The sequence below is a fragment of the Schistocerca cancellata genome, chromosome 5 (genome assembly GCF_023864275.1).
Source record: "Schistocerca cancellata isolate TAMUIC-IGC-003103 chromosome 5, iqSchCanc2.1, whole genome shotgun sequence".
In the NCBI taxonomy this organism is placed as follows: domain Eukaryota; kingdom Metazoa; phylum Arthropoda; class Insecta; order Orthoptera; family Acrididae; genus Schistocerca; species Schistocerca cancellata.
This window is the reverse complement of record NC_064630.1, coordinates 564,061,900-564,087,417: the sequence shown is the minus strand read 5'-3', so window position 1 is coordinate 564,087,417 and position 25,518 is coordinate 564,061,900. Positions and strand designations below refer to the sequence as shown.

The window sequence follows — 25,518 nt, the reverse complement described above, 5'->3', positions numbered from 1 at the left end:
GCGTAACTGCTAAAACAAATCGAATGTAAACAGTTGTGACTTCATGCTCATCGGAGGCAATTTGTTGTTATGAAGCATTGCATAGTCTTCCTAAAGCCTTGCTGTTGGCAGATGCTTGCGTGAGCACTGTGTGTCGTTGTTGTTTACGGCACATTTCCTTTGCAATTTAAGTTAGTTTCGACTTTTTCTCTTGTTTATGTTTTATTATTGAAGTATTATTCTGCAGTAGCAAGATACAGTAATTCCCTTTGTTATAGTATCGGTTCTTACCAGACAAAATTACAAAAATTTAAATGAAAACTCAAACAATGAAAAATTCCCGGAATTCTAAAAATATCCCGGGTTTTTCCCGGATCTCCCTGTTGTCCCAGGTCATATACACCCTGATTAGTGATATATAATCCTTTCTTGCGTTAGGCCTAGCAAGCCAGTAGGAAAGTCTTCATATATTACTTTCAAAACACAGGCGAGCCTCGAAACGAACCACTCAGGATTTTACCCCACTGCTTCTTCAAGTACTGGTGCAAATGATGGGAGACCTGATGATATTCATCAGTACAAGAAGATGAAACCAACTGGACTAAAAAGTAACCTAAATATTGGCACCCTTAATATATTAACCCTCAATGGAAAAATGGAAGAAATGACAGATGTACTAACAGAGAGAAAGTTAGATATATTGGGATTAAGCGAAACAAAGTGGAAGGGAAAAGGTGAGAAGAATTTGAGAGGAGGAGGAAAACTGCACTGGAGTGGGAATAACAGGTCTGGAATAAATGGTGTGGCAGTGATGGCGAATAAGAATGTACAAAGTTGTACTGAAAATGTGAGATATATATCAGACAGGATCATAATCTTAAACCTGAGATTCCAAAAAGAAACACTAAACGTAATCCAGATTTATGCACCTCAAATGGGATGTAGCGAAGAAGAGAAGATGGACTTTGAAAATGTGTTAGAAAACCATGTAGAGAGTGCTAATATAGTAATGGGAGATTTTAATGCACAGGTAGGCTAGGACAGAAAGGGATTTGAGCAAGTATTGGGATGTTTTGGATATGGAGGCAGAAATGAAGAAGGGGAAAGACTCCTGGATTTGTGCCAGAGGAATGGAATGAAAATAACAAACAGCTGGTTTATGAAGAGAGAAAGTCATGTTATCACCAGATACAGTTGGGATGGAAGAACCAAGAGTGTAATTGATTATATTCTAGTAGATAGGGAATGGGGAGAGAAAGTAACAAATGTGAAGGTAATTCCAAGCGTGAGTGCAGATGGAGACCATAGATTACTGGTGGGACAATGGAAAATGAATCAGTGTGTGAAAAACAGAAAACAGAAGAAAGTGATGAGGATACGGGATTGGAAACTAAAGGAGAGTGAATGTGCTGAGAAGTACAGAGAATTAATCACACAAAAATTTCCAAAAGGAGTTTTCTGCGATGTAGAAAAAGAATGGAGTTTATTCAAAGACACTTCAGTTGAAGCAGCACAAAAAGTATGTGGCAGAACATCTGGAAAGGAAAAAATAAGACAGACAAGTTGGTGGGATGATACCACAATCCAAGCAGTTAGAAGAAAAAATGGAGCATGGAGAAAGTGGTGGAAAACTAAAAATGACAAAGACCATAAAACATATATAGAGGAAAAGAAGAAGTGCAAAGAAATAGTGGAAACAGCAAAGAAAAAGGCATGGGAAGAGTTTACAAAAAAACCTTTAAGAAGATGTGAAGAGCAATAAGAAAATGTTCTATAAAATGATGAAAAATAAAAGGAAGGCTTCTGAAGTACCAGTAAAGATGGAAACAGAGGATGGTACCATTATTGAATATCCAGGGAATATAAAAGATATCTGGAAAGAACATTTTAAGAAGCCGTTAAACGCTGAGGAGTAGGTACAAGAGGAAACAACAAATAATGGAGAAATTGAGAGAAGTTAGGAAGCAGAATTAGGACAAATTACACGGGAAGAAATGGAAAAAGCTGTGAAGAAGATGAATGGAGGGAAGCCCAAGGACCTGATGAAGTATCAGTGGACATGATAAGAGCAGCAGGTCCAGTGGGAATGCAGTGGCTGTATAGAGTACTATCAAGTGTGTGGAGAAATAGTACAATACCTGACGACTGGAGGAGACATTGTTCCCATCTTCAAGAAATGCAATAAAAGATTTTGTAAAAACTACAGAGGAATAACCCTTATGAGTCATACAGCCAAGATTTTTGAAAGAATTTTACTAAATCGAATAAGTGAAAAGATAGAAAAGGAGCTGAGTGAAGAACAGCATGGGTTTAGGAAAGGAAGAAGCAAGATCGACCTGATATTTTCTATCCGTCAACTGATGGAAAAAAAGTTGGGAGTATAACAAAACGGTGATAATGGTTTTTATAGACATAGAAAAAGCATATGACTCAGTTGACAGGGAAAGAATCTGGGAAGAAATGAAGAAGATAGATATAGAAGATGGATACATTAATGTTATAAAGACAATGTACAGAGGACACAATTGTAGAATTAGAACACCATTGGGGAACTCTGAATACTTCGAAATAAGACAAGGACTTAAGCAAGGAAGTATTCTATCTCCTGCACTTTTTAATGTTGTGATGGAGGGAATGAATAGGGCAGTTAAATACATAGTAAAAGAAAAAGACAAAAAGATGATTTTTGCAGATGGTATGGTAATATGGGGTGATAAAGAGGTAGATGTACTGTTACAGCTTCATGCGTGGAAGGAAATAATGAAAAGGTATGGATTAAAAATAAATAAAGATAAGAGTGAATTAATGGTATTTGGAAGAGAGAAAGGGATCAATGGAAATATTACCTTGAATGGAGAACCCCTCAAAGTGGTAGAAAGTTTCACTTATTTAGGGAGTGAAATATCTAGGGATGGAAGAATAACTAACGAAATTAATAGGAGGTTACAGAAGGGAGGCAATTTCTACCAAACAATAAAACACCTGATTTGGAATAATGAAGTTTCAGAAAAGAGCAAAACTCCTTATGTATAATAATTATTACATCCCTATTGACACCTACAGTGGAGAAACATGGACAATGACAGAAAGGGACTGGAGCAGACTGCAAGCAGGGGAAATGAAATTTCTCAGAGCAGTTAAGGGAAAAACAAGAATGGACAGAGTAAGGAATGTAGAGATTAGAAAGGACCTTAAACAAGAAAGTATGAGAGAAGAAATTGAAAGAAAGAGATTAAGATTTTGTAAAAGCTTTTACAAATGTCTGCTTGTGTCTGTGTATGTGCAGTTGGATACGGGTGTGTGTGCGAATGTATACCTGTCCTTTTTTCCCCCTATTCCGCTCCTGGGATTGGAATGACTCCTTACCCTCTCCCTTAAAACCCACATCCTTTCGTCTTTCCCTCTCCTTCACTCTTTCCTGATGAAGCAACCGTTGGTTGTGAAAGCTTGAAATTCTGTGTGTGTGTTTGTGTGTTTTTTTTTATTGTGCCTATCTACCAGCACTTTGCCGTTTGGTAAGTCATGGAATCTTTGTTTTTAATATAGATAGATAGATAGATAGATAGATAGATAGTGATATATCTGTGTGAACTTCTTTGGTTTTTGTGAGTGCAGATTGTGTCACACTAAATGTTTATGGTGAATTTAATAACGAAGTATGTTCAACTGAAAGTATCTCTGTAAACTTTGATTTATGAAAATAGAAGATTCATGATAAGTGTTGCCACTGAAAACTATCATCAATTGGGTGGTCTAGCCTGGTTCTGTAGATATATGAATAAAAGTATTAGTGAACTGGTCATTACCCAACAGGCCGATTTAAAGCCGATAAATGTGTGGCCCACTGTAACTAAGAAATAGTAATGCTGCGTTCATTATTTGTATAATATGGTACACTACCCAAAAAGTTTTCAGTTCTGAGTCAACAAACTTATGTGCTAACTAAAAGACCAAGAATATGCGGTTCAAACCAGGGTAGTATAGTTTCAAGGTCAGTTTTGATTTATAGCCTTTCCATACCTCCTTCATAATGTCTGTGGCACTTCACTGTATTTGGGTACGCTGTTATGTTCTGCTTTCAGGAACACCTGACCATTACAGCCATTCTATAGGATGCTAGGCCCATGTTGTAACTTAAATAGCTACAATATGAAAATGGCAATATAAGCTGAAGCTAATTGCTTGTACATGATACGACAAATTAGAGGTCATCTTACTAGAAGACTGTAAAACATTAATAATATGTCTAATGGCAAATATTGCATTGTTTCACATATTTATTTGTGTTACTGCTAATGGTGGTGTAACTGAATTAAGGACAAAAGAGTTACCTAATTTGGCACCAATGACACATGATGTAATATCTCTTTCTGGGCGAGACGAATTGAACGGTATGCTAGGGAAAAGCCAGTTATTTTCGAAGACGGACACAAGTAGCTGCCTGGATGATGTAACCGAGTGTCCTTGTTTTTCCAGCTGGTAAAAGAGTGTACTGGGAACCTGAACAGAAGCTTCGATCACCTGAAAATCATAAAGAAAAATGTAAATACGTTAATAAATTTTTTATTTATTTTATCCAAGGACACATTTTAGAAGCAACAAGCTAATATTTAACTCTTAAGTTGCAAACAAAGTATGTACCATAAATTAAGGAACACTAACAAACCTTGACTATGGCAGTATTTTGCTGTACACCGCAAATGGAGAAAGAAACAAACAAATGGTTAACAAGTTCTGCAGGTTTGGAACTCTGCTCTATTGAATATGTTATGGTATAAGGTATTTCTTGTAGGTCCTCCATTTTCATACTTCTTAAGCACTTACTTTTACATAAGTTTAGGGTAATATATATCTACGATGTCTAATCAGGCCTGCTTCACAATTATGTTATGCATAAAATATAATAATACTAGTTATTAAAATAAATGATAAATCTTACAATTAGACTTTGTATAACAATAACCATTGAAATCAGACAATGGAAAATCCAGGATGGAATCCAACAGTATTATGAGAAGCAAAGTTGCTACTCACCATAGAGCGCAGATGCTGAGACGCAGATAGGCACAACAAAAAGACTTTCACAATTAAAGCTTTCAGTCATTGACCTTTGTCAACAACACACACACACACACACACACACACACACACACACACACACACACACACACACACACACTTGTGCAAATGCAACTCACACACATAACTGCAGTTATGTAACTCAGCATCTCCGCTATATGGTGAGTAGCAATAACCACTGAAATATTAATAAAAGTATTGTGTTAATAATAATAATAATAATAATAATAATAATAATAATTATTATTATTATTATTATTATTAATTATTACACAGCAGCTCAATGTTAGTCCTCAAGTGCCCTGTACACAGTGGAAAATGTTTTACTTGACAAAAAATTAACGCACAAGACAGCTCAAAGTAACAAACTTCCTGCATCAAACCAACTGTATGCAGGCACTGTGGCTGCAATTGGCTAATTCGTGTACAGCTTTGTGATGTTGACTTGCCCATCATAAACTAATGAAATCTGCACCACGTACCCAGGATAACAGATATATGATTTGTGATTAGTTAGTGTAGAAGTAAATTTGCCACCTGATCTAGGCTTTTGTACCAAATACTCTTAACAGACGACATCCTCTTTTTTCTTTTTAAAAAAGAAGTGCTTCTGGTAAGAAAGATCTCTTGCTAGAACTACATAGCTTTTTATTTCCCACTTTGTGTAGTCAGGGTTACAAAGACATAGCAGAATGCCAGCATATTACAAGATTTGTAAGAGAAGAAAGAAACAAAACAATTCTCATAAACAACAGTACCCATTCACACACAGATTTTCAAATATTCCAATACTTGCAAAAACACAGTCTATCGAGGATCGAATAATTGTTAAGACCCTCAGATCTAAATCAGGCACGAGGTATCCAGCTAACAGCACAGTTCATCTTGAATTATTTATAGTAATTACATTTTTTAACTAATGCATACCTGTGCAGTGACGGTGGACCTGGAGGTTAGTTGACTGAAATACTGCTGAATTTTCACTGCCATTATTTGGCTGGCAAGGGGAGAAGAGGTGACGGTGTAACGTTCCCGATTACCAGTCTTTGCACCAGTGTCCTGGATTACATTCCAAACTTCTCTGCAGTGCTTCATGAAGTGAAGGTGTGTGACCTTGTTGATAGGGATCCATCCACTGGATGGGGATTGGCCCCCTTGGTGGTTTTCGAGAGGAACAGGCCATGTGCCAGCACTGGGTTTCAGTCTCTTCCTTCCCCTTATCCACAAGAACACAAACCCAACACTACACTGTACACACACTCATCAATCACCCACATGAAACAGATACACAATTGACACTTCATAATACGTTGATGGAAGCCAAAGGCAAACCACCTCTACCAGGACCTTGCCAAGTGTGACAATGCAGGATTCCTGCACCTGCTCCCTTGCGCTTATTTCAAAAATGGTTCAAATGGCTCTGAGCACTATGGGACTTAACATCTATGGTCATCAGTTCCCTAGAACTTAGAACTACTTAAACCTAACTAACCTAAGGACATCACACAACACCCAGTCATCACGAGGCAGAGAAAATCCCTGACCCCGGCTTATTTCCAGAGCATGGGGCCATCCTGGCTTGATATTAGTTATCTTGGCTTGAGTAAAACCATTCTTTTCCTCTTTGGAGTTCTGGTTTGTTTTCTTTCAAAATGGTACTTGATTTCAGTGTTTTTATTGACGAGCTGTGAGTCTTACTATTAACCTCATAACATGTAAACCATTGCCCATTTGCTTTAGATCTTTAATTCACAACAAAAACTATTAGTGCAATAGGTTACACTTTTAAAAAGAATATCATCAATAAATCAGTTACATGTGTTGTGGAAGAAACGAAATGTACATATATTCTCACAACTAAATTTTGTAATTTAGTATACAAATTAACCAACAAGCATCCAGAATACCTTACTGATTACTCCTTGCCTGGTTGATCTAAGGTCATCTCACTTTTTTCTGGCATTTCAGTGATGTATCTACATGGTATAGATGCATACACATTTGTTTATAAGCTTGGGGCCAACTGTGAATGTACAATTGCATAAAAATAAATCAAACTATTTTTCAGCAACTTGACTCAATGAAAACAGGTCAGTAGAGTTTCTTCAAGATACATTTTTTTGGTGTAAGAGGTCTTTCAGCAAATAACTGAATTTAATTTTAATTTTACAGATAATTCATCCTCATCCCCTTCAAAGAACTGCCACCTCTTGGCTCATACTTTTTCCCAGTGGTGTTTCTCTTTCATGGAGCAGTCCTGGATAGCTTCATTTGAGATGGCCTTTAAGGTCTGTGATGAATTTGCTTTAAATCCCTGCATATGATGAAAATGGCATCCTTTCAGCACTGACTTTAATTTTGTAAATAAGAGTAAATCATAAGAGCCAGTTAGGAGGCTGTGGTTCAACAGTCATCTGATTTTTGGCACAAAGCTGAATGTGTGGGTGGACTGTTAATAGTGCAAGAACCATGAGCTGATCTCTTTTTGCAAATTTTTTCATGCAACTGTTGCAAAATGCTTTGATGGTACACATGGCTTGCTGTGTCACCTTTTCTGAATGTGTGGATCATCAGTTGAAGTGGAAGACCTTCCAGGTTAAAGATCATCTTCAACTGGCTAACAGCTATTTTTCAAAACACAAAAACCATTTATAACATTATGTAAGACCCGGAGCATCATGTCCTTAAGCTTGTTTCAAAAGCTGAAACATTTCTGTAAAAGTTTTACACATTTCCACACAAAATTTTACATTGCATCATTGATCCGGAAAATCACATATTTTTGCCATTGGCACTTAAACAGAGTATTATATTCAAATAACAAATTCACAAAAACTAAATGAGATATCAACACTCCAAAAACATGTAGTAAGGAGATAATGTGCAAAGCAGAGCTGCCAACTGCAAACCACTAAATATCTCCATTGGTGCGTAATTAAAAATGTTCAGTTATTTTCTGAACTCACATTGTACTTGACTCTTTTGTGACTACTGTATTGCTGGACATTAACAGCAGTGCAACCAAAGAGAAAATCAATTGAGGATGCTACCACTCCATCAACATAATGACCTATATTTGCTGGCCAAGATATGTGTTACATTGCAGAAAAAAATGCGATCAGATGGTATCAGTTTAAAGGTATTCTAATTGGACTACACTTCATATGGGCTTTGGTTGTGGACACACTCCGAAATCTTATAGTGTCTGATGCTGATGACTGTTTGTCAAACCACAGGAGTTTCTTTCAGTGATTTTATTTCAGAGCATTCTTATTAATGGTTTGCACACTCAGCATTTGTATTACTATATTGGAGACAATATGTGTTCAATAAGTAACAAAATCTATCTCTAACAGAAACTTGAAACAAAGTGGTTTTCGTTCTATTATCACTTATGCCAGCCTATAAAAATTACATGGAACAAGTTGAAGACAGTGAATGAGCCACTACTGGCATTACACAGGAATAACAAAGTACAGTACCACAGGCCTCATAGTTAATCAGAAGTATGTGTCATCAAAAACTGAAAGAGTGGAGCTTTATGTATGTTACGAATTCATGGTCCACAAGTAAAATGAATCCTCTTCAGTTGTGAAAGAGTGCAATCATTTCATATACTTTCTTTGAGGAAAATTCTGGCATTCATCCACGGAACTGGGTTTCATACAGCTGTGTTAGCCGATTCTCAAATTTAATATATTTTGTCAAGGAAAAAAGAAGCACATAATTCTGAAAAGACTCATATAATGCAGATGTCCTGGCAGAACTTAACTAACTACATCTTCTTCATATAAACAAAAATATTTATGACAACATTAAACTATTTTTGACTCAACTGGGTAAAAAGAAACTCTCCATTGATTATTTGCAGCACTTTTAAGAAACATACATTGCCTGTCATCCTCTACAAACAACATAACTCTACAGAGGTTACACCTGGTCAGGTTCAACAGGTGTGTTGTGATTGGCTAACCTTACCTAGACCGTATGGATTGAGGTACATTGGCTCCAGACAGCGACGAAGTAGGTACTGATGATCAGTGTGTTTTGCCAATGGCATAGGTGGACAACGGCTTTACAGGTAGATGGTTTCAGGTTCGACAAGTAGAGACATCTACTAACCCAAAGATGTATTTCTGTAAGTGTTTATTAGCACAATCAGACACCATTAAAAGACTCTGGAGCCAACATGTTACTTCATCATACGTGTATAACATATCACAGATCTTGGGTGGAATGTAACAATATATCCCTCAACTCTTATAACCGCAGTGTGGTATCTGTATAAGTGATACATAGTCTTCTGCTCTCTGTATTTTGCCCCTGCTACCTTCAGAATTTAACTCAAAGTTTTCTGGAGGTATAAATAGTTCCCCAATCGGATCTCTTGGGGGGAATTGCATTAAATGCTGCTGAGAGGAGGAACATGAATCTTCAAAACAAAGTAAGGATTGGTACCCGGAACATACAGAGTTTACATCAAGCTGGGAAATTAGCTAACTTAATGCAGGAAATGGGAATATTGAAAATAGATATTCTAGGAATGGCAGAGACATGGTGACCAGATGCTGGAATGTGTGAGGTTCACGGAGGAACTATCTACTATTCAGGGAACCAAGACAACAGACACAGAAAAGGAGTGGGAATAATTGATTCAGAAGAAGTTTCAAAATTTGTAATAAATTTCTTCCCTTATTCAGACCGAATGGCTTTAATTAAACCTAATGTCATTCCAATTAATGTCAACATGATCTAAGTATATGCATCCACATCAGATTCAACTGAAGATGAAATAGAGGTATTCTACGAAGAGTTGAAACAACTTCTTAGGCTGGTAAAAGAACACGAGATAAACTTAATTATGGGTGATTTTAACTCTAAAATAGAAAAAGGAAGATTTGAAGAACTAGTCGCTCCATATGGACTAGGAATACGAAATGATCGAGTGAATGGCTTTGTCAATTTTGTCACGAGGAAAAGAAGGAAGATAACAAACACTTGGTCTGAGCTACCACCTAGATGCTTGTACACATGGAGAGCTCCAGCTGATCACCCTGACAATATAGTACAAAATCAAATAGATTACATTCTGATTAACATGCACTTTGGATCCTCAGTAATGAGGGCCTGCACCTATCTGGGAGCTGACATTCCCTCAGACTATGTCCTGCTAGTAGCAGAAATAAAAATTACAGATGTCAAAGAACATACACAACAGTGGAAAATAGAATACAATCACCTTAAAGATGAAGATATCAAGAACAGGGTAACCACAAAAATCAGGGAAACAATTACAGATACAGTCAAACCACAACTAGAAGAAGGGAGAGATATACACAACATATGGGAGGAATTGCAGAAAATTGTGACATATGTTGTGGAAAACGAAATAGGTTACAAACAGAAAACACGAGAGAAAGACTGGATGACAGACGAAATTTTGGAATTATTTAAAAAAAGAAGAAAATATAAAAATGAAAGAAATCAGGACAAATACAGGGACATGCAGGATGTCATAAGAAAGGAGATAAGATCAGCAAAAAATAACTGGCTGAAACAACAATGTAGAGTTGGAATGACTGCAACAAATACATAACGACTTTAGCTTACATATGAAGATAAAGGAAATGGTTGGTATATATTATAAGACAATTTTATCAAATATAGAAAATGACCAAGGAGAAATAGCAAAGGATGATCAGCAAAAGAAAACTATTTGGGAGGACTATATAAACAATCTTTTTGCAGATGAAAGACCTGAAATAGAAAATAAAAATGGTCCTGCCATCACAAAAGATGAAATCAGAAGAGTGACAGTAACGGATAAAGGTAGAAAAGCAGTTGGTCCAGATCAAATAACAGTTGAAATTCTGAAATTATTAGATGATCACGGATCCCAGTTCTCCAAAAAATATTTAATCACATTTATCATACAGGTAAATTTCCTGACAAATGGCTGACAACACACTTCATCCCTTTGCCCAAGAAGAACAATGCAAGAAAATGCAGAGGCTACAGACTAATTAGCCTGATACGCCATACCCTAAAGATATTTCTCAAGATCATTCAATATAGAACCACAGCCAAGTGTGAAAGGGATATGAGACATTCACAGTTTGGATTTGGATGGGGTCTAGGTATGAGGGAAGCACTGGTTGTGATTCAGGTATTTGTTCAAAAGTGCTAGATCAGACGAAGAATGTGCTTCATGGACTATGAAAAACCATTTGACAGAATGCAAGTCCAAAAGCTTGTACAAATTTTGAGAAGACTGGAGATGATGAAAAGATATTCTTTGTGTAGAAAATCTGTACTGGAATCAAACTGCTGTGGTCAGAACTGTTGGCCAATTGACAGAAGCACAAAAAATCTGTAGAGTTAGACAAGGCTGTGTACTCTCATCACCTTTACTCAGAACTTATATTCCAGGAGGCGCTTGGAGATTCTGAGATAGGTATGAAAGTAAATGGGGTATGGATTAACAACATAAGATACGCAGATGATACAGTCTTAATTGCAGATGACACAGTCTTAATTGCAGATAACATGAATGATCTGCAAGATCTTCTGACTACAGTGGGAGAACACAGCAGGAATATGAGTCTCAATATCAACATCAAAAACCAAATTTATGATAGTCGCTCGCAATACAGATGAGCATCAAAATGCAGAATTAATGCATATTAATCAACCCACAGACAGGGTGAATAGATTTAACTACTTGGGAACATGGTTGAGTGAAAATTGGTCATCGGACATGGAAATCAGATGCAGAATAGAGAAGGCCCGCAGTGCATTCATGAAATTTAACAAAGCGTTCACTAGCACTGACTTTGATCTTAACCTCAGAGTTAGATTTATGAAGAGCTGCGTGTGGTCAATGCATTTGTATGGTGTGGAAAGCTGGACATTGAAAGTGAACACTATGAACAAGTTGGAAGCATTTGAGATGTGGTTATATCAAAGAATACTTAAAATTCCATGGACAGCGAGGAAAACAAATGAAGAGATCTTGAGAATAGTAAAAAGTGACCGTGAACTGTTAACCACAATCAAACGTAAGAAAAAAGCTTACTTAGGCCATTTGATACAAAATTAACACTCCGATGCTGGCACTGGATCGCATAAATCCACTAGGTAGTGTTTCTGTGCCTACGTCTCAACACCTGCAGTGTTATTTACCCCCTCTCATCTATCCCCCTGACTTGGGTATTCACAACAGGCAATAGTGTATTTACTTCAGAAAGAGCAACACCTTAGCTACAGAGGATTGACGGATCGCACAGATACCATGCCAGCATCCCTGTAAGTATTCTTGATTCATTGAATTTTCCTCAATGTAATGTCTCTTTGTGTTTTACATTCAAGCATTCTGTATGTGAATGGAAATTATTATTGTGTACTTATACATTAGAAACTGGTACTGGATCTCTTTGATCCAGCGACGCCAGCATTTACGTTCTAGTCTTCCTGGTTCCTTTACAAAGGTCTCAACTACTCTTTTTATTTTTATTTTGTTTTGAAACTATAGAATGGAGCATTCTGTTCTTTGTCTGGACATGGGCTCAAATGAAATTCAGGATACACACAATACAGAAATTACATGTTTTCAAGAAATTTTGTTTGATGACTGCGATGACGAGGGGGAACATGCTGCACACAGGGCTCCTATTCTCGATCTGGGAGATAAAGAGATCGATACTGATGCCTCAGAAAGCACAGAAGAAAGAGACGACTCAGAGACTGAACAGAGTGACACAGACATAAGTTCAGGTGAGGACGATGGTGATGTGTATCGTTGTTACAGAAAGAGAGGAAAGAAAATAATCGACTCATTTGACTGGAAAAAGACACCATACACAAACTGCAAGAAAACCCAAAAGCACAACATTCTCTCTTCCTGGTGTCACTGGGAAAGCAAGCAATATTGAAGAAATTTCAAAAACATAGGAATGCTTATTTGACCAGGAAATGCTGGAAATGATTGTATAGTACACGAACCAATACAATGAAATTATTCGAAGCAAGTACCAGTGAGGACGATACGCTCACCTAATGGACATAGTCAAGATAAAAGCCTTCATTGGACTTCTATACATAGCTGGAATGCACAAGGCGGGAAGGAAAAGTCTTCAAGACTTGTGGAATTCCAAGGGGTTTGGAATCAAGATATTTTGGTTGACCATGAGTGAGTACAGGTTTTGTTTTCTGTTACAAACTCTGCGATTTGATGTTATACAATCACGTAGTGAACGCAGAGTAGCGGACTGCCTAACATCAATTCCAGATTTATTTCAAAAGTTCATGAAGAACTGCCAAGCTTGTTACGCTGTAGGCTAAAAGTCACCAGTGATGAGAAACTCGAGGCCTTCAGAGGACGTTGCTCTTTTATCCAATATATACCGCCAAAGCCAGCAAAATATAGAATAAAAATATTCGCTACAGTTGATTCCAAACTGTTTTATACCTGCAACATGGAGGTCTATGCTGGCAGACAGCCAGATGGGACATTTCAATTTAATAATAAAAGCAGTGACACGGTAGAACGTTTGGTGGCCCCTTTCACTAATTCAAGATGCAATGTCTGTGCTGTCAACTGGTTCAGCGATGTAAATCTGCTCCGTGATTTCTCAGAGAAGCACCGGCTGTCATACGTTGCAACACTGGGGGGAAAAAAAAGACAGATCTCAAAAGAAATTAAGGACCTGAAAACCAGGGCTACAAATTTTAGCACATTTACTTACAGAAAAGAAAGTACAATTTTCTTACGTCCCACAAATAACAAAAAAATGTTTCATTGATCTCAAGTATGCATTATGATACTGAAACTGACAAAAACAAAGGAGATAAAAGACAACCTATTATGATAACTTATTATAAGACACACAAAATTGGAGTTGATATGGTTGACAAATTGTACTCTGCCTACAACATTCAGAGGGGTGCACGACGATGGTCCACGGTCCACGGTCTTTCAATACTGAATGTTGCTGGTATAAATTCACAGATAATGTATATGGGAAATGGAAACAAAAGTTTCTGTTGACAACTGTTTCTTTGTCAGCTCGGATGGGAGCTCTTGCAAGATCACTGGGTAAAACGAAGCCTGCTTTCCAATCTACCTCGGACCCTTACTACACACATTATTGACATTCTGCTGCAAAATTGCTGACCTTTAGGTCTTGTTGGTGAGAGAGCCGACAGTGCTGACACCAATCAAGGAAGAAGGAAGTGCTGCAAACCCTGCCTCACAACTAGTACAAGATGACTGACGAAATACTCGTGTAAATTGTGCGGACAACATCTGTATCTTCAACACTATGATTTTGTTTGCCATGAAGGATGTGAATTGGTTGTTCCTCCAGAAGAAACATGAAAACGTCTCTTATTTGTTATATTTTTAGTTGTAAGTTATTTTTCTGAACTTTGTGTGTCGTACATACCATGTAAAGCATTTCCTGAACATTATATTTTTCCAAGCGTAGTTGCTTATTTCTGTGTTATATGTTCATGAAATAATTCTCTAATAAAATTATTGAAAATAAATATAGTACCTTACACGATCCTGGAGCTCATCCATACATGATATTTTTGAAGTACTGTTAATTTGAATGAATGGATACCACAGATCCGGTGCCAGCATCCATGTGAGTTTAGGGTCACCAGCATAGGAGTTTAAGGGTATCACCTTCTAAAACTGATAATCAAGGGGGAGATTGAAGGCAAAAGAGAATTGGGAGGAGAAAAATGTCATGGCTCTGCAACGTCAGACAGTGGACAAGAATAAGAAACGCCGGTGACTTGATCAGCGCTGGAAGAGATAGAGAAGACTGGGAAAATGTGATCGCAAACATCTATTAGAAAATATGCAGCAGCAGAAGAAGAAGATTTTGAGAATTTCAAAGAAGGTATTATGGTCAACATTGTCAAAAGCTTTCTCTAAGTCCACAAATGCTGAAAACATAGGTTTGCCTTTCCTTAACTTATGTTATCAGAGAAGTTGGGGGGTTAGTACTATGTTGTGTTCCTACATTTCTCTGAAATCCAAACTAATTTACCCTGAGGTCAGCTTCTACCAGTTTTTCCATTTGTCTGTAAAGAATATGTGTTAATATTTTTCAACCATGACTTATTAAACTGATAGTTCTGTAATACTCACAGCTGTCAGCACGCATTTTCTTTGAATTGGAATTATTACATACTTCTTTAAGTCTGAGGTTATTTCGCCTGTCTCATGCATTTTGCACACTAGATGGAAGAGTTTTATCGTGGTTGGCTCTCCCAAGGCTGTCAACACTTGTGATGAATGTGTTCTACTCCACAGGCTTAGGTCTTTCCATGCTCTACCAAATTCTTATCACAACACCATGGCTCCTGTCTCATCTTCATCTCTGTCCTCTTCCGCTTCTATAATATTGTGTTTGTCTCAAGTGTATAGACCCTTGTACATACTCCTTCTAACTTTTAGCTTCCCCTTCTTTGCTCAGTATGCTTTTCCATCTGAGCTTTTGATATTCATACACCTGCTTCTCTTTTCTCCAAAGGCCTCTTGAATTTTCCTGTATGCAATTTCTATCTTTCCCCTAGTGAAATATGCTTCTCAGTTCTTACATTTGTCCGCTAGGCATTCCTATCAATCTCATTTTTTAGTCTTTTGTGTTCCCTTTCACCTGCTTCATCCACTGCATTTTTATAAGTTCCTCTTTCGTCATTTAAATCCAATATCTATTGTGATATCCAAAGATTTCTACTGGGCCTTGTCTTTTTGCATATTTTATCATCTGCCACCTTCACGATTTCATCTCTCAATGCTACCTATTCATCATCTACTTTATTTCTTTTCCCCGTTCTAGTCACTCGTAACCTAATGCTCTCTTTTAAACTCTCAACAACTTCTGGTTCTTTCCACTTATCTAGGTCCCACCTCCTTATATACAGAAATATTTTGGCTACTTTGTTACACTGCAAATCCAATACAACAGAAGCTGACAAAATCTCACACTTGATGAAAGGAGCCACAAAAGACACGTAAAAAGTTCTTTTGGTAAAGAATTGTCACAACAATTGAGCAATTCATCAAGCAGTGCCAGCATATCAAGGAAACGAAACAGAATAGAATAGGACAAAAGAATGAACAAATGTGATTCCCATGACAGTTGTGGAAGACCACCACAATCTTGCCGCTCTAATACAACAGATAATAAGAAAATACATACAGCAGTTAATAGCAGCCAGAACTGTCAGACCAAGTAAGTAAGAGATAGTAGCCACAAATTTCGAACCCGTATGTCAGGAAGTAATAGAGAATGTTGAAGAAGAGGTGTATCAATCTTTAGTATTAACCTCTGCCACCAGTTGAACATGCCAAGAAGAATGCACTCAAATAACTGGGACTTAGGCCACAGCCATCACATGACAACTCAGCACCCTATCAATTCAGATGCAACCATCTCCTTCACAAAGCATAACACCCTGCAACAGAACAGACATTCGGAGAACAGAGTACAACGCACTGATAGGTTTCCACTGTGGATGCTCTGGACACATTGTACACTACTACAGAGAAAGAAGATGAGTGTTTGATAACTACTACAACACCATACATCAACCACCACAACAGTTCTATTCGTGCCCGTAAACTACAGGCTACTGCAATCGAGGTGACCATCTATGGAGGTGAGGCTACCATAGATGAAAATCCACCAAGGATGACAGTCATGAAGATGTCAGGAAATCTCTGATGCATCATTGATGGCCAACTTGTCTGGGCACTAGTCTACTCAAGGGCTTCCTTTTTTGTAATTGTCACCAGCTAAAGAAGAATTTGTTCCATGACACAAAAGCGATTATGCTGAAAGTCGCAAATGGGATACATGTACTGCTGACAGGAACATGTACTGCAAAAATAGTTATCAAAGATAGAACATAACCCTTCAAATTTGTTGTTTTAACAGAATGCAGACATAATCTTATTCTCAGACGGAAATTCTTGTAGGCATCAAAAGCAGTCATAGACTGTGGAAAATCATAGCTCCATATTGCTGAAGCTGATTTCAACAAGCACACATACCAAAAATTGCTCTGGGTGGTTGTATGCCATTGAAGATGTTGCTAATCTGCCATTACAACTAGGTGAGTTCCAGTCATAAATCTAGATATTCGAGTTGAACCGTTAGCTTTTGCCAGTTGCAAAACACTACTCAGTTTCACTTAAGAAATCTACACACTAGTGATGATTGTAGATCATGAGTATTGCAGCTGGTCAAGGAGAACTTTGGATCACTAACTGTCACAATCAATCACATCTCATCCCTAATGGTATGGACACAGTAACAGCCGAACCAGTCCAGTAAAAAGGCAACTTAATGCCCCTGACGGAAAACCATGCTCAACTACTACAACAGAAAATGACGGGAGGAAGTTACTGACAAACTCCCAATAGGATTTGGCCTGATCGAGGAACAATACTAGACAGTTAACACTAGACAGTTTTAGCTATTCACACCAATTTTTGGATGATTCAATCTGGAGAGGGGACAAGACACACCAAATGTCCCATGGTAAAACACCGTATCAACACTGGGGATCATCCACCAATTAGCCAGCAGTGATATAGACTGTCATCAGCTGAATGACAGAAAAACAGGAAGAAGTGGATAAGACGTTGAGAAATGTCATCACTGAATCTTCAGAGAGTTCTTGGTCTCCTCCCACAGTCCTTGTGTAGAAGAACAATGGCACATTGCGTTTTTGTGTCAATTACTGATAATGGGACAAAATCATGAAAAACACTGTCTACCCACAGCTGCACTACTGATGGCACCCTATTCTGCTTGAAACAAGCAAAGTACTTCCCTACTAAGGCCATGCTGACAGGCTACTGGCAAACTGAGGTCGATGAGGCCGACTGGGAAAAGACTGCCTTCATAGCTCTTGATGCGTCTACGGGGTTCAGAGCAATTTGGAATATGGATCACTCCAACCAACTTCAAACATACACTGGACTACCTGCTTCAATATCTTACATGGATGATGAATCTTTGCTACCTGAATGACACTGTCATTTTATGAACACATCTGATGAATACCTAAGCTGCCTGACAACTTTGTTTAAGTTTGCTCAGATTATAGTGCTCTGCCTGAATCTGAAGAAGTACCTTTTTGTCCCCCACAAAATAAAACTTTTGGGGCACCAAGTTAATGGTAATGGAGTCTGTCCAGATCCAGAAGAACAAGGAGCAGTCACAGATATTCTGATTTCTCATCATGTTCATATTGTGAGAGAATTTCTTGGAATGTACTCATAATAACGGCGATTCAGACCTTCCTGAATCACTTATACAGACCCATCCCTTGTACTAAGATAGGTCCCTTGCATGAACTACTGCAGGAAGACAGCAAATGTTCATGGAAAGGCGTGCAAGATGCAGTCTCAGCATCGTATGATAGGAATGCCGAGACACCCACTGATGCTAGGGGTTATGGGATAGGTGCAGCTCTGGTACAAAATCAGGAAAGTGCTGCAAATAACATAGTTTATGATTCCAGAATAGTCTAGAAGTATGAGATGGACTACTCTACAAATAAAAAAGAGTGCCTTGCAGCTGTTTGGACATAAATAAGTTTCAGCCATATTTATTTAGTGACTCATTTACTGGTGTGATAGACCACCTTCCTTTCCACTGGTCAACTAGCCTGAGGGATTCATTGGGTAGACTGGCAAGATGGACACTGAAGGCCCAGGAGTATGACACCACAATGGTATACAAGCATTGGTGCAAATTTAAGGAAGCAGACTGCCTTTCAAGGAATCCTTTGGTGGAACAAAGCAGCCTGAAGAAATCTCAGTCACTAAAAAACATTGCTGCTGAACAGAGGAAAAGAACCAGAATTGCTCAAAGCCATAGAAGCCTGAAGAGGAAGGAACCAACCAAAGGAGAATTTCAATTAATAAATGGAACAGTGTGTAAGAAGAACTATGGCCCAATGGGATGGAAATGGTTGCTCATCATTCCCGCGCATCTGCAACCACTTTTGCTGAAGTATTTCCATGAAGGTCCAACCTCTGGCCACATGGGATTTGTGAAGACTCTAGTTGCAGGTATCACTGGCCAGAGCTCTACTGGCCCATAAAGCAATATTTGAGCCACTATAGGGAATGACAGCAACGGAAACAAATGCCACAGTTAACTCCAGGACAGCAGCACCATTCCACCTAATTGAAACTGACCTCTTGGCTAGGTTCCTGAAGTTGATAAACACAAATTAATGGATAACAGTGTTACTATGTGAGCCACTGTAACGAATCCCAGAAACAGAAATGCACACTGCAGTTACCTCCAGAGCTTCTGGTACAATATTCTGCCTGCAGCAGCACCATTCCACCAAAGTGAAATTGACATCTTGGTTAGGTTCCCAAATCTGATAAACAAAAATCAATGGATAATAGTCTGCACTGACCTCCTAACCAACTAAGCTGTCACCAAAGTTGTTCTGACTGCCAATGTTCGATAAATTGCAAGGTTTCTTGTAGAAGACAAGATTTTGAAGCATGGAGTATCCCATGTGATGATTTTTAATCATTGAAAAGTTTTCCAGTTGAAACCAGTATCAGAAGTAATTTCACACTGTGATATCACCCACAGGATGATGACAACCTACCACACATAGACGAATGGCCTCACAGAATGCTTTAATAAAATGATGGCAAATAGAGAGACTGGGGTACAATACTGCCCATCATGACATTCGCCTACGGCACAGCAAAGCATGACACTACATGCTTTACACGGTTCTTTCAGCTCTATGGTTGTAATGTCAAATCAACAATGGATACTCTGTTCTCGTTTCAACCACACTATGTTACTCAGGATGACTATGTTCAACACATCATACCAGGATCGAGGAAGCAAGGCAGCTTGCTTGCATATAGATCCTGGCTGCCTAGAAGGACTGAGGGTGTGAGGTGTGTTTACTTGAGCATATGAATGGTGTGTGTTTCTCTGTTACCTTTTAGCTGATGACGGCTGTGGCCAAAACCTTTTAGTAAGGGTCTTTTCATTGTGTTTTGTGTAAGTCTCTTTTCATTGTGTCTGTCTCCCACGTAATGTGTCTTTTTTACGGGAAGTAGCAATCTATCTTTTCCTACACTATTGATATTCCTATGCAGAGTTTCCATTATTTGAAGTGTTGCACTTCTTCACTGGTGACCCTGCTTTCGGTTTTGACCTTGATTGTGGTTACAACATGATAATATCATTGCTTTAATTGACTTAGCATATAGCACCTCTTGATGGATCAGGCAATGAGGCCCTCACAGACTAATTTCTCCCTTATCAAGCTAGTAAGTCCACTTTGCCCTCCCCACATTGACGGTACACCGTTTGTTGTGATGCTGACCAGCTGTTTCCACTCCCTCCCAAAGAAATAAATTACCAGCTTCACAGCATCAAACAGGTCCTTGTCAGCAGTAGTGTCCTTAAGTGAAATTTAACTGAGAATCCTCTCCAGCTCAGCTCTTACTCTGTGCACAAAAATTGCCAACTGTGCTGTTTTTGGAAATTTGTGGTAAGGTCTTATGGGACCAAACTGCTAAGGTCATCGGTCCCTAAGCTTATGCACTACATCATCTAACTTAAACTAACTTACACTAAGGACAAAACACACACACCCATGCCCGAGGGAGGATTCGAATCTCCTATGGGTGGAGCCGTGCGGACTGTGACAAGATGCCTCAGACTGCGCGGCTACCCCGCATGTCAACCGTGCTGTCTCTCACATGTCAGTGGGATTGTCATGTGTGATGGAAAATGTTAAGAATTTGGATGCCCTTTAAGTCAACTGACACTGTACATCTGCGGCCATATCAGCAATACAGCATACCACTGTATAATTCTTCGCACTTCAAAATTTCTCCTGGACGAAAAACCTCTGCTGCATATACTATACATTCTGTAATGTATTCTCTATCCCAAACAGTCTTCCACTCTTTGCAATTCTGAAAGATATTCAGTGGCTCACTTGTAACAATGGCCTCTCAATGTCATCTTCCTCTTGCAGAAACAAACTTTACATTTTTAATCGCTTATACCTGCAAATTGTGCAAAAAGCAGTGATTATCTTCCATTTGTGTTGCTAGTTTTCTTCTGTTACTCCAATTATTTAGTTATGTATTTATAAATTTCTTTCTTAACACCTTCATAAAATGCAATTTATAAGATTTTGTCACTTCTTTACTTATCTTTAACTCTACATCTACATCTACATCTACCTCTACGTGATTACTCTGCTATTCACAATAAAGTGCCTGGCAGAGGGTTCAATGAACCAGTGTTTTCTCTAAGCGCTGCCTTCATTTCATCCACCATTCTCTCTCTTACATCACAAGACAAATGCAACATATTGTCTTTGTGGTTGGTGGTATAATAATGCTCCAACGTGCAATTCTTCCAGCTCATTATAGTGCAATAGCATATTAAGCACTTTGCACAGACTACAAAAAATATGAAAAGTAAAGAAATCCTATTCTCCATTGAATGATATAGTTTCTCTGGGTTTTATTTTTATGGAAAACTGCACAGATACCACAGTATTCCTGGTGCAGAATGTAAATCTAATTTAACACAACTGGTGTTGTTAGCTAACTACTTGGTGTGTGACAAGGTGACTGTCTTGATCTAGTGGCATCTAGCTGCAGGTTTCCTTTTCTTCTTTACCCTTCCGACACAACTGTCACTCACCCTTCTGCCCCACTTGCCAATGTGTTTGAAGTGTTAGACCAGAGAGTTTGCAGAGTGCTGTTTGGCCAGGTCTGATCTAGTCTTGTGTCATTAGATTTTCTCTAATGAGAAACTATGAAAAAGCAACATTATGCAATAGCCAATATTATCACAGATTCGGTGGATAAACATTACTGCTTATAAGTTAGCCAAGTTCTTTTTTTCTCCTGGGTAGGGCAAAAATAAAGCACAGGCATAAACTGTGTACATCAGTGAAGACCAATAGACTTGTAGAGGTCTGAAGTTGTGTCCATTTCAAACAATTACATCACATACAGGTAAAACATATATCGTACATACCTCACATAGTAGTCATCAATCAATTACTGTCCTTCAAAGCATTGGACTTTCTTTGCATTATCAGTGTCAACAACAACAAATTAGAATGTTAACACATTCAACAGATCACCCTAATAAGACATTATTTCCAGACATAAGCTTACCTTGGATTCCAAAAAGCTTGTGCTGTTGCTCGTTGAACAAATAAAAAGTCGATTAGGAACTTTTCCGCTGTGGTCGTACCAACGACAAGTCATACCAGGGAAATCTTCTTTCTTGAAAGGAAACTTTTCTACAGCAAGATTTGACTGCAATGTGAAACCAATGGTATTATCATTATCTTATGTTTTCCTGGAGACCCATATTTGCATCAGGTGTGTAATAACTACTGAAAATGCATTTCTTTTTTTTAAAAAGAAAAGAATGCCATAAAGTGGAAGACATATAAAACCTCCATCATTAATTTGATTTTTAATGTAATTCTCGCTTTGAAAGGAAGAAGTGTTTCAATTTCTTAAAAATTAGTCTATTTTCTCAAGTCTTGTGTAATGTGTAACAGTCCAAAATTAATTAGGATACTGACTGTATTCAGAAGTGCTCATATTCATTTTCCATTTACGGCTATAACAAATAATACTGAACATAAAGTCTTACCTTATGGGAAGGCATTGGAACTGATTCTGCTAGAACCTCTACTGCAGAAACCAAATTTGTGCATGTTCCATTTTCCACCTGAGCTGCTGCCATTAGTGGTTTTGGTAGGTTCATCAAGGAGCTCACTATATCAAGCAACACTGCTCCTAACTGAAAGACAAACACATACGGTAAGGCAAGTGAATGTGTGGTAAAAATATGAGCTAGAAAGACGAGGTTTTACAAAAAGATAAATTAAATATCTTACTTACTTCTTTCTCTTTCGGGACATAGCTAAGATAGTTGTTAATAGTTCTGGAAATGAAGACTATGTCCATTTTATCTTTCAGTTGTCTACCATCCCCTGTAAAATTTCGGAGTCTTCTTGCACTTTCCAGTATACCAGTTTTTGGAAGACTCAGATTTGCCTACAACACAAAAATAAAGTTTAATTGAATGTACCGTACCTTGAAAATCAGCATATATACAGGCACTACTACCTTTTCAAATAAAACAGTCACTGATTCTTAGATCATATTACAAATAAACCAGAACACCATTTCAGTGTGCCACTTAATGTCATCTTGAAGATCCTTCATTTCATTTCCTTGCTTTATTTCTTGCATTCTTCCACATCCTTACACCAATAGTAAAATTTATTTGCAATGTAACCATATGAAAATCAGAAAACTATGTAATAACTATTTATATGATTGTTCTCTATTACTGTTATCATGCTGAAATTCTAATTCTATCTACACGCTGAAACAAACTATTGATATGAATATAAGCATTATCTGGACATTAATTTTTCTGATTGTCTTTCTAAGGTCTATAACTTTTGAATTATCAAAATTGAAAATTTAGTCTCCATACATGAATCTGCTGTTAGTCAAGAAATTATGAACTGTTGTGAACTGTGAAAATGTTCATATTCAGTAATATAGTAATAGTGTTATATCGGTGTTTTTCTACTACATGAATTAATACAAATTTGAGGCACTGCTGGCATATATATTTATTTTTGGTTCACCACTGAAGAGTACTGCTGATTTGTGTTCTCTTTGTGGTGCATATAATGATCGATAAGTTTGGTGCTTTTTTAGGAAGATTAAGTGATCGCTGTACCTTAGGTTAATAGTTTTAAAGTAAACAAATTACAGTAGATCCAAGACATGGCAGAAAATGAGAAATTCCATCTAATAAATTATTTTCTTCACCACTTAAAAAATGTACACCAGTCATAAGGGAACTCTTTACAGACGTGGTAACATATACCACATCATTATGATCTCAGCACCAATCTACTCACTTCACAGGACAGCTGAACAGACTTACAATGGGTACACTGTAAACAGTTCATCTAAATTTCACACAGGCGCATAATGTGCAACAAATTAAAACAAATAAAAATCTGGTTATGACAGAGATGCACATTAATGGTAACATACTAAATGAAATCCACACACTTAATGAAATTCCTTTAGGTTTATGAGGATAACAAACTAAAATGTAGTCAACACAAAGAGCACTTTATGAACAGGGCGTTAGCTCATTTTGTGTACAAGGGATTATCTTCTTGGGTAATTCAGCTAAAGTAAACAAAGTACAAGGTGCGTTCCATACATAATGTGACCAAATTGATAAAAAATCACTTACTGAATATATTCATACAAATGATCAAAAATTTTCAAAATAGCACCCTCTTGCATCGATAAACTTCTGGAGGCGGTGTTTCCATGCCTGGAGGGCAACAAAAAAAAGTCAGCAGGAGCCAAGTCAGGACTGCAGGAAGGCTGGGGGACCAATGGGGTCTTGGTCCTGGCCATGAGGTCGTTGACAATAAAGGCGCTGTGACTCCGTGCATTGTCGTGGTGAACTTTCCATGTGTCCTTGATGTCGCTTTGGCAGCGCGAGACCCTCCTTTTCAGTCTTTTGAGCACTTCCGAGTAGAAAGCTGAGTTCACTGTAGTCCCGGTAGGTACGAATTCGTGGTGGACAATGCCTCTGACATCAAAGAAGACAATGAGCATGGTTTTGATCCTGGACTTGCTCATGCGTGCCTTCTTGGGACAGGGTGATGATGGGGTGTGCCACTCTGAACTCTGCCTTTTTGTCTCTGGGTCATACTCAAAAATCCACGACTCATCACCAGTGATAACTGAGTTTAAAAAATGAGGATCATTTTCACACATTTCCAACATTTCTCAGAACCGAAGAACTCTTATGTGCTTGTGTTCATTGGTCAACACTTTTGGGATGAGTTTGGCACACACCTTTCTCGTCTTCAAATCTTCGGTCAAAATGCAGAAAGCGGTTGTTTTTGACATGTTTAGAATTTGTGCTATCAATTGAAGGCTCAGCCGTCTGTCAGAGTTCAAACAATCACACATATATGTCACATTTTTATCGACTCGTGCAGTTGACGGCCGTCCACAGCGAGGTTTGTCGGTGATCTCCTCTCGGCCCTCCATGAACAACTTGTGCCATCAGAAAACTTGTGATTTGGGCAAGCAATCATTCCCAAAGGCTTGCTGAAGTAATGGAAACGTTTTGGTGGCAGACTTCCCAAGTTTAACGCAAAATCTGATAGCATACCACTGCTCTACAGAATGATCCATTGTGCCGTGTTACATAAACTCAAAACAGGGTTGACAGAAACGCTTGTCCTGACTCTCTGGCAGCTCGCAGCCGAATGAGACAAAGAGTGTTTTGAAGCTAACACCCCCCCCCCCCCTTTCACTTAGCACAGCCAGTTACAACATGCTGT

General features: G+C 38.2%; 1 protein-coding gene across 3 annotated transcripts in view; it reads right to left on the bottom strand.

The window, feature by feature from the left end:
- Positions 1 to 25,518, bottom strand: part of LOC126187851 (adhesion G protein-coupled receptor A3) — a 173,234-nt gene that overhangs the window by 41,365 nt on the left and 106,351 nt on the right. For all 3 annotated transcript variants that reach the window (XM_049929165.1, XM_049929166.1, XM_049929167.1), the window contains 4 exons: positions 23,021 to 23,176; positions 22,770 to 22,919; positions 22,280 to 22,423; positions 4,311 to 4,500 (listed from right to left, as the gene is read on the bottom strand). In XM_049929165.1, the coding sequence (XP_049785122.1) occupies positions 4,311 to 4,500; positions 22,280 to 22,423; positions 22,770 to 22,919; positions 23,021 to 23,176 (640 nt within the window). The remainder of the gene's footprint in view (positions 1 to 4,310; positions 4,501 to 22,279; positions 22,424 to 22,769; positions 22,920 to 23,020; positions 23,177 to 25,518) is intronic.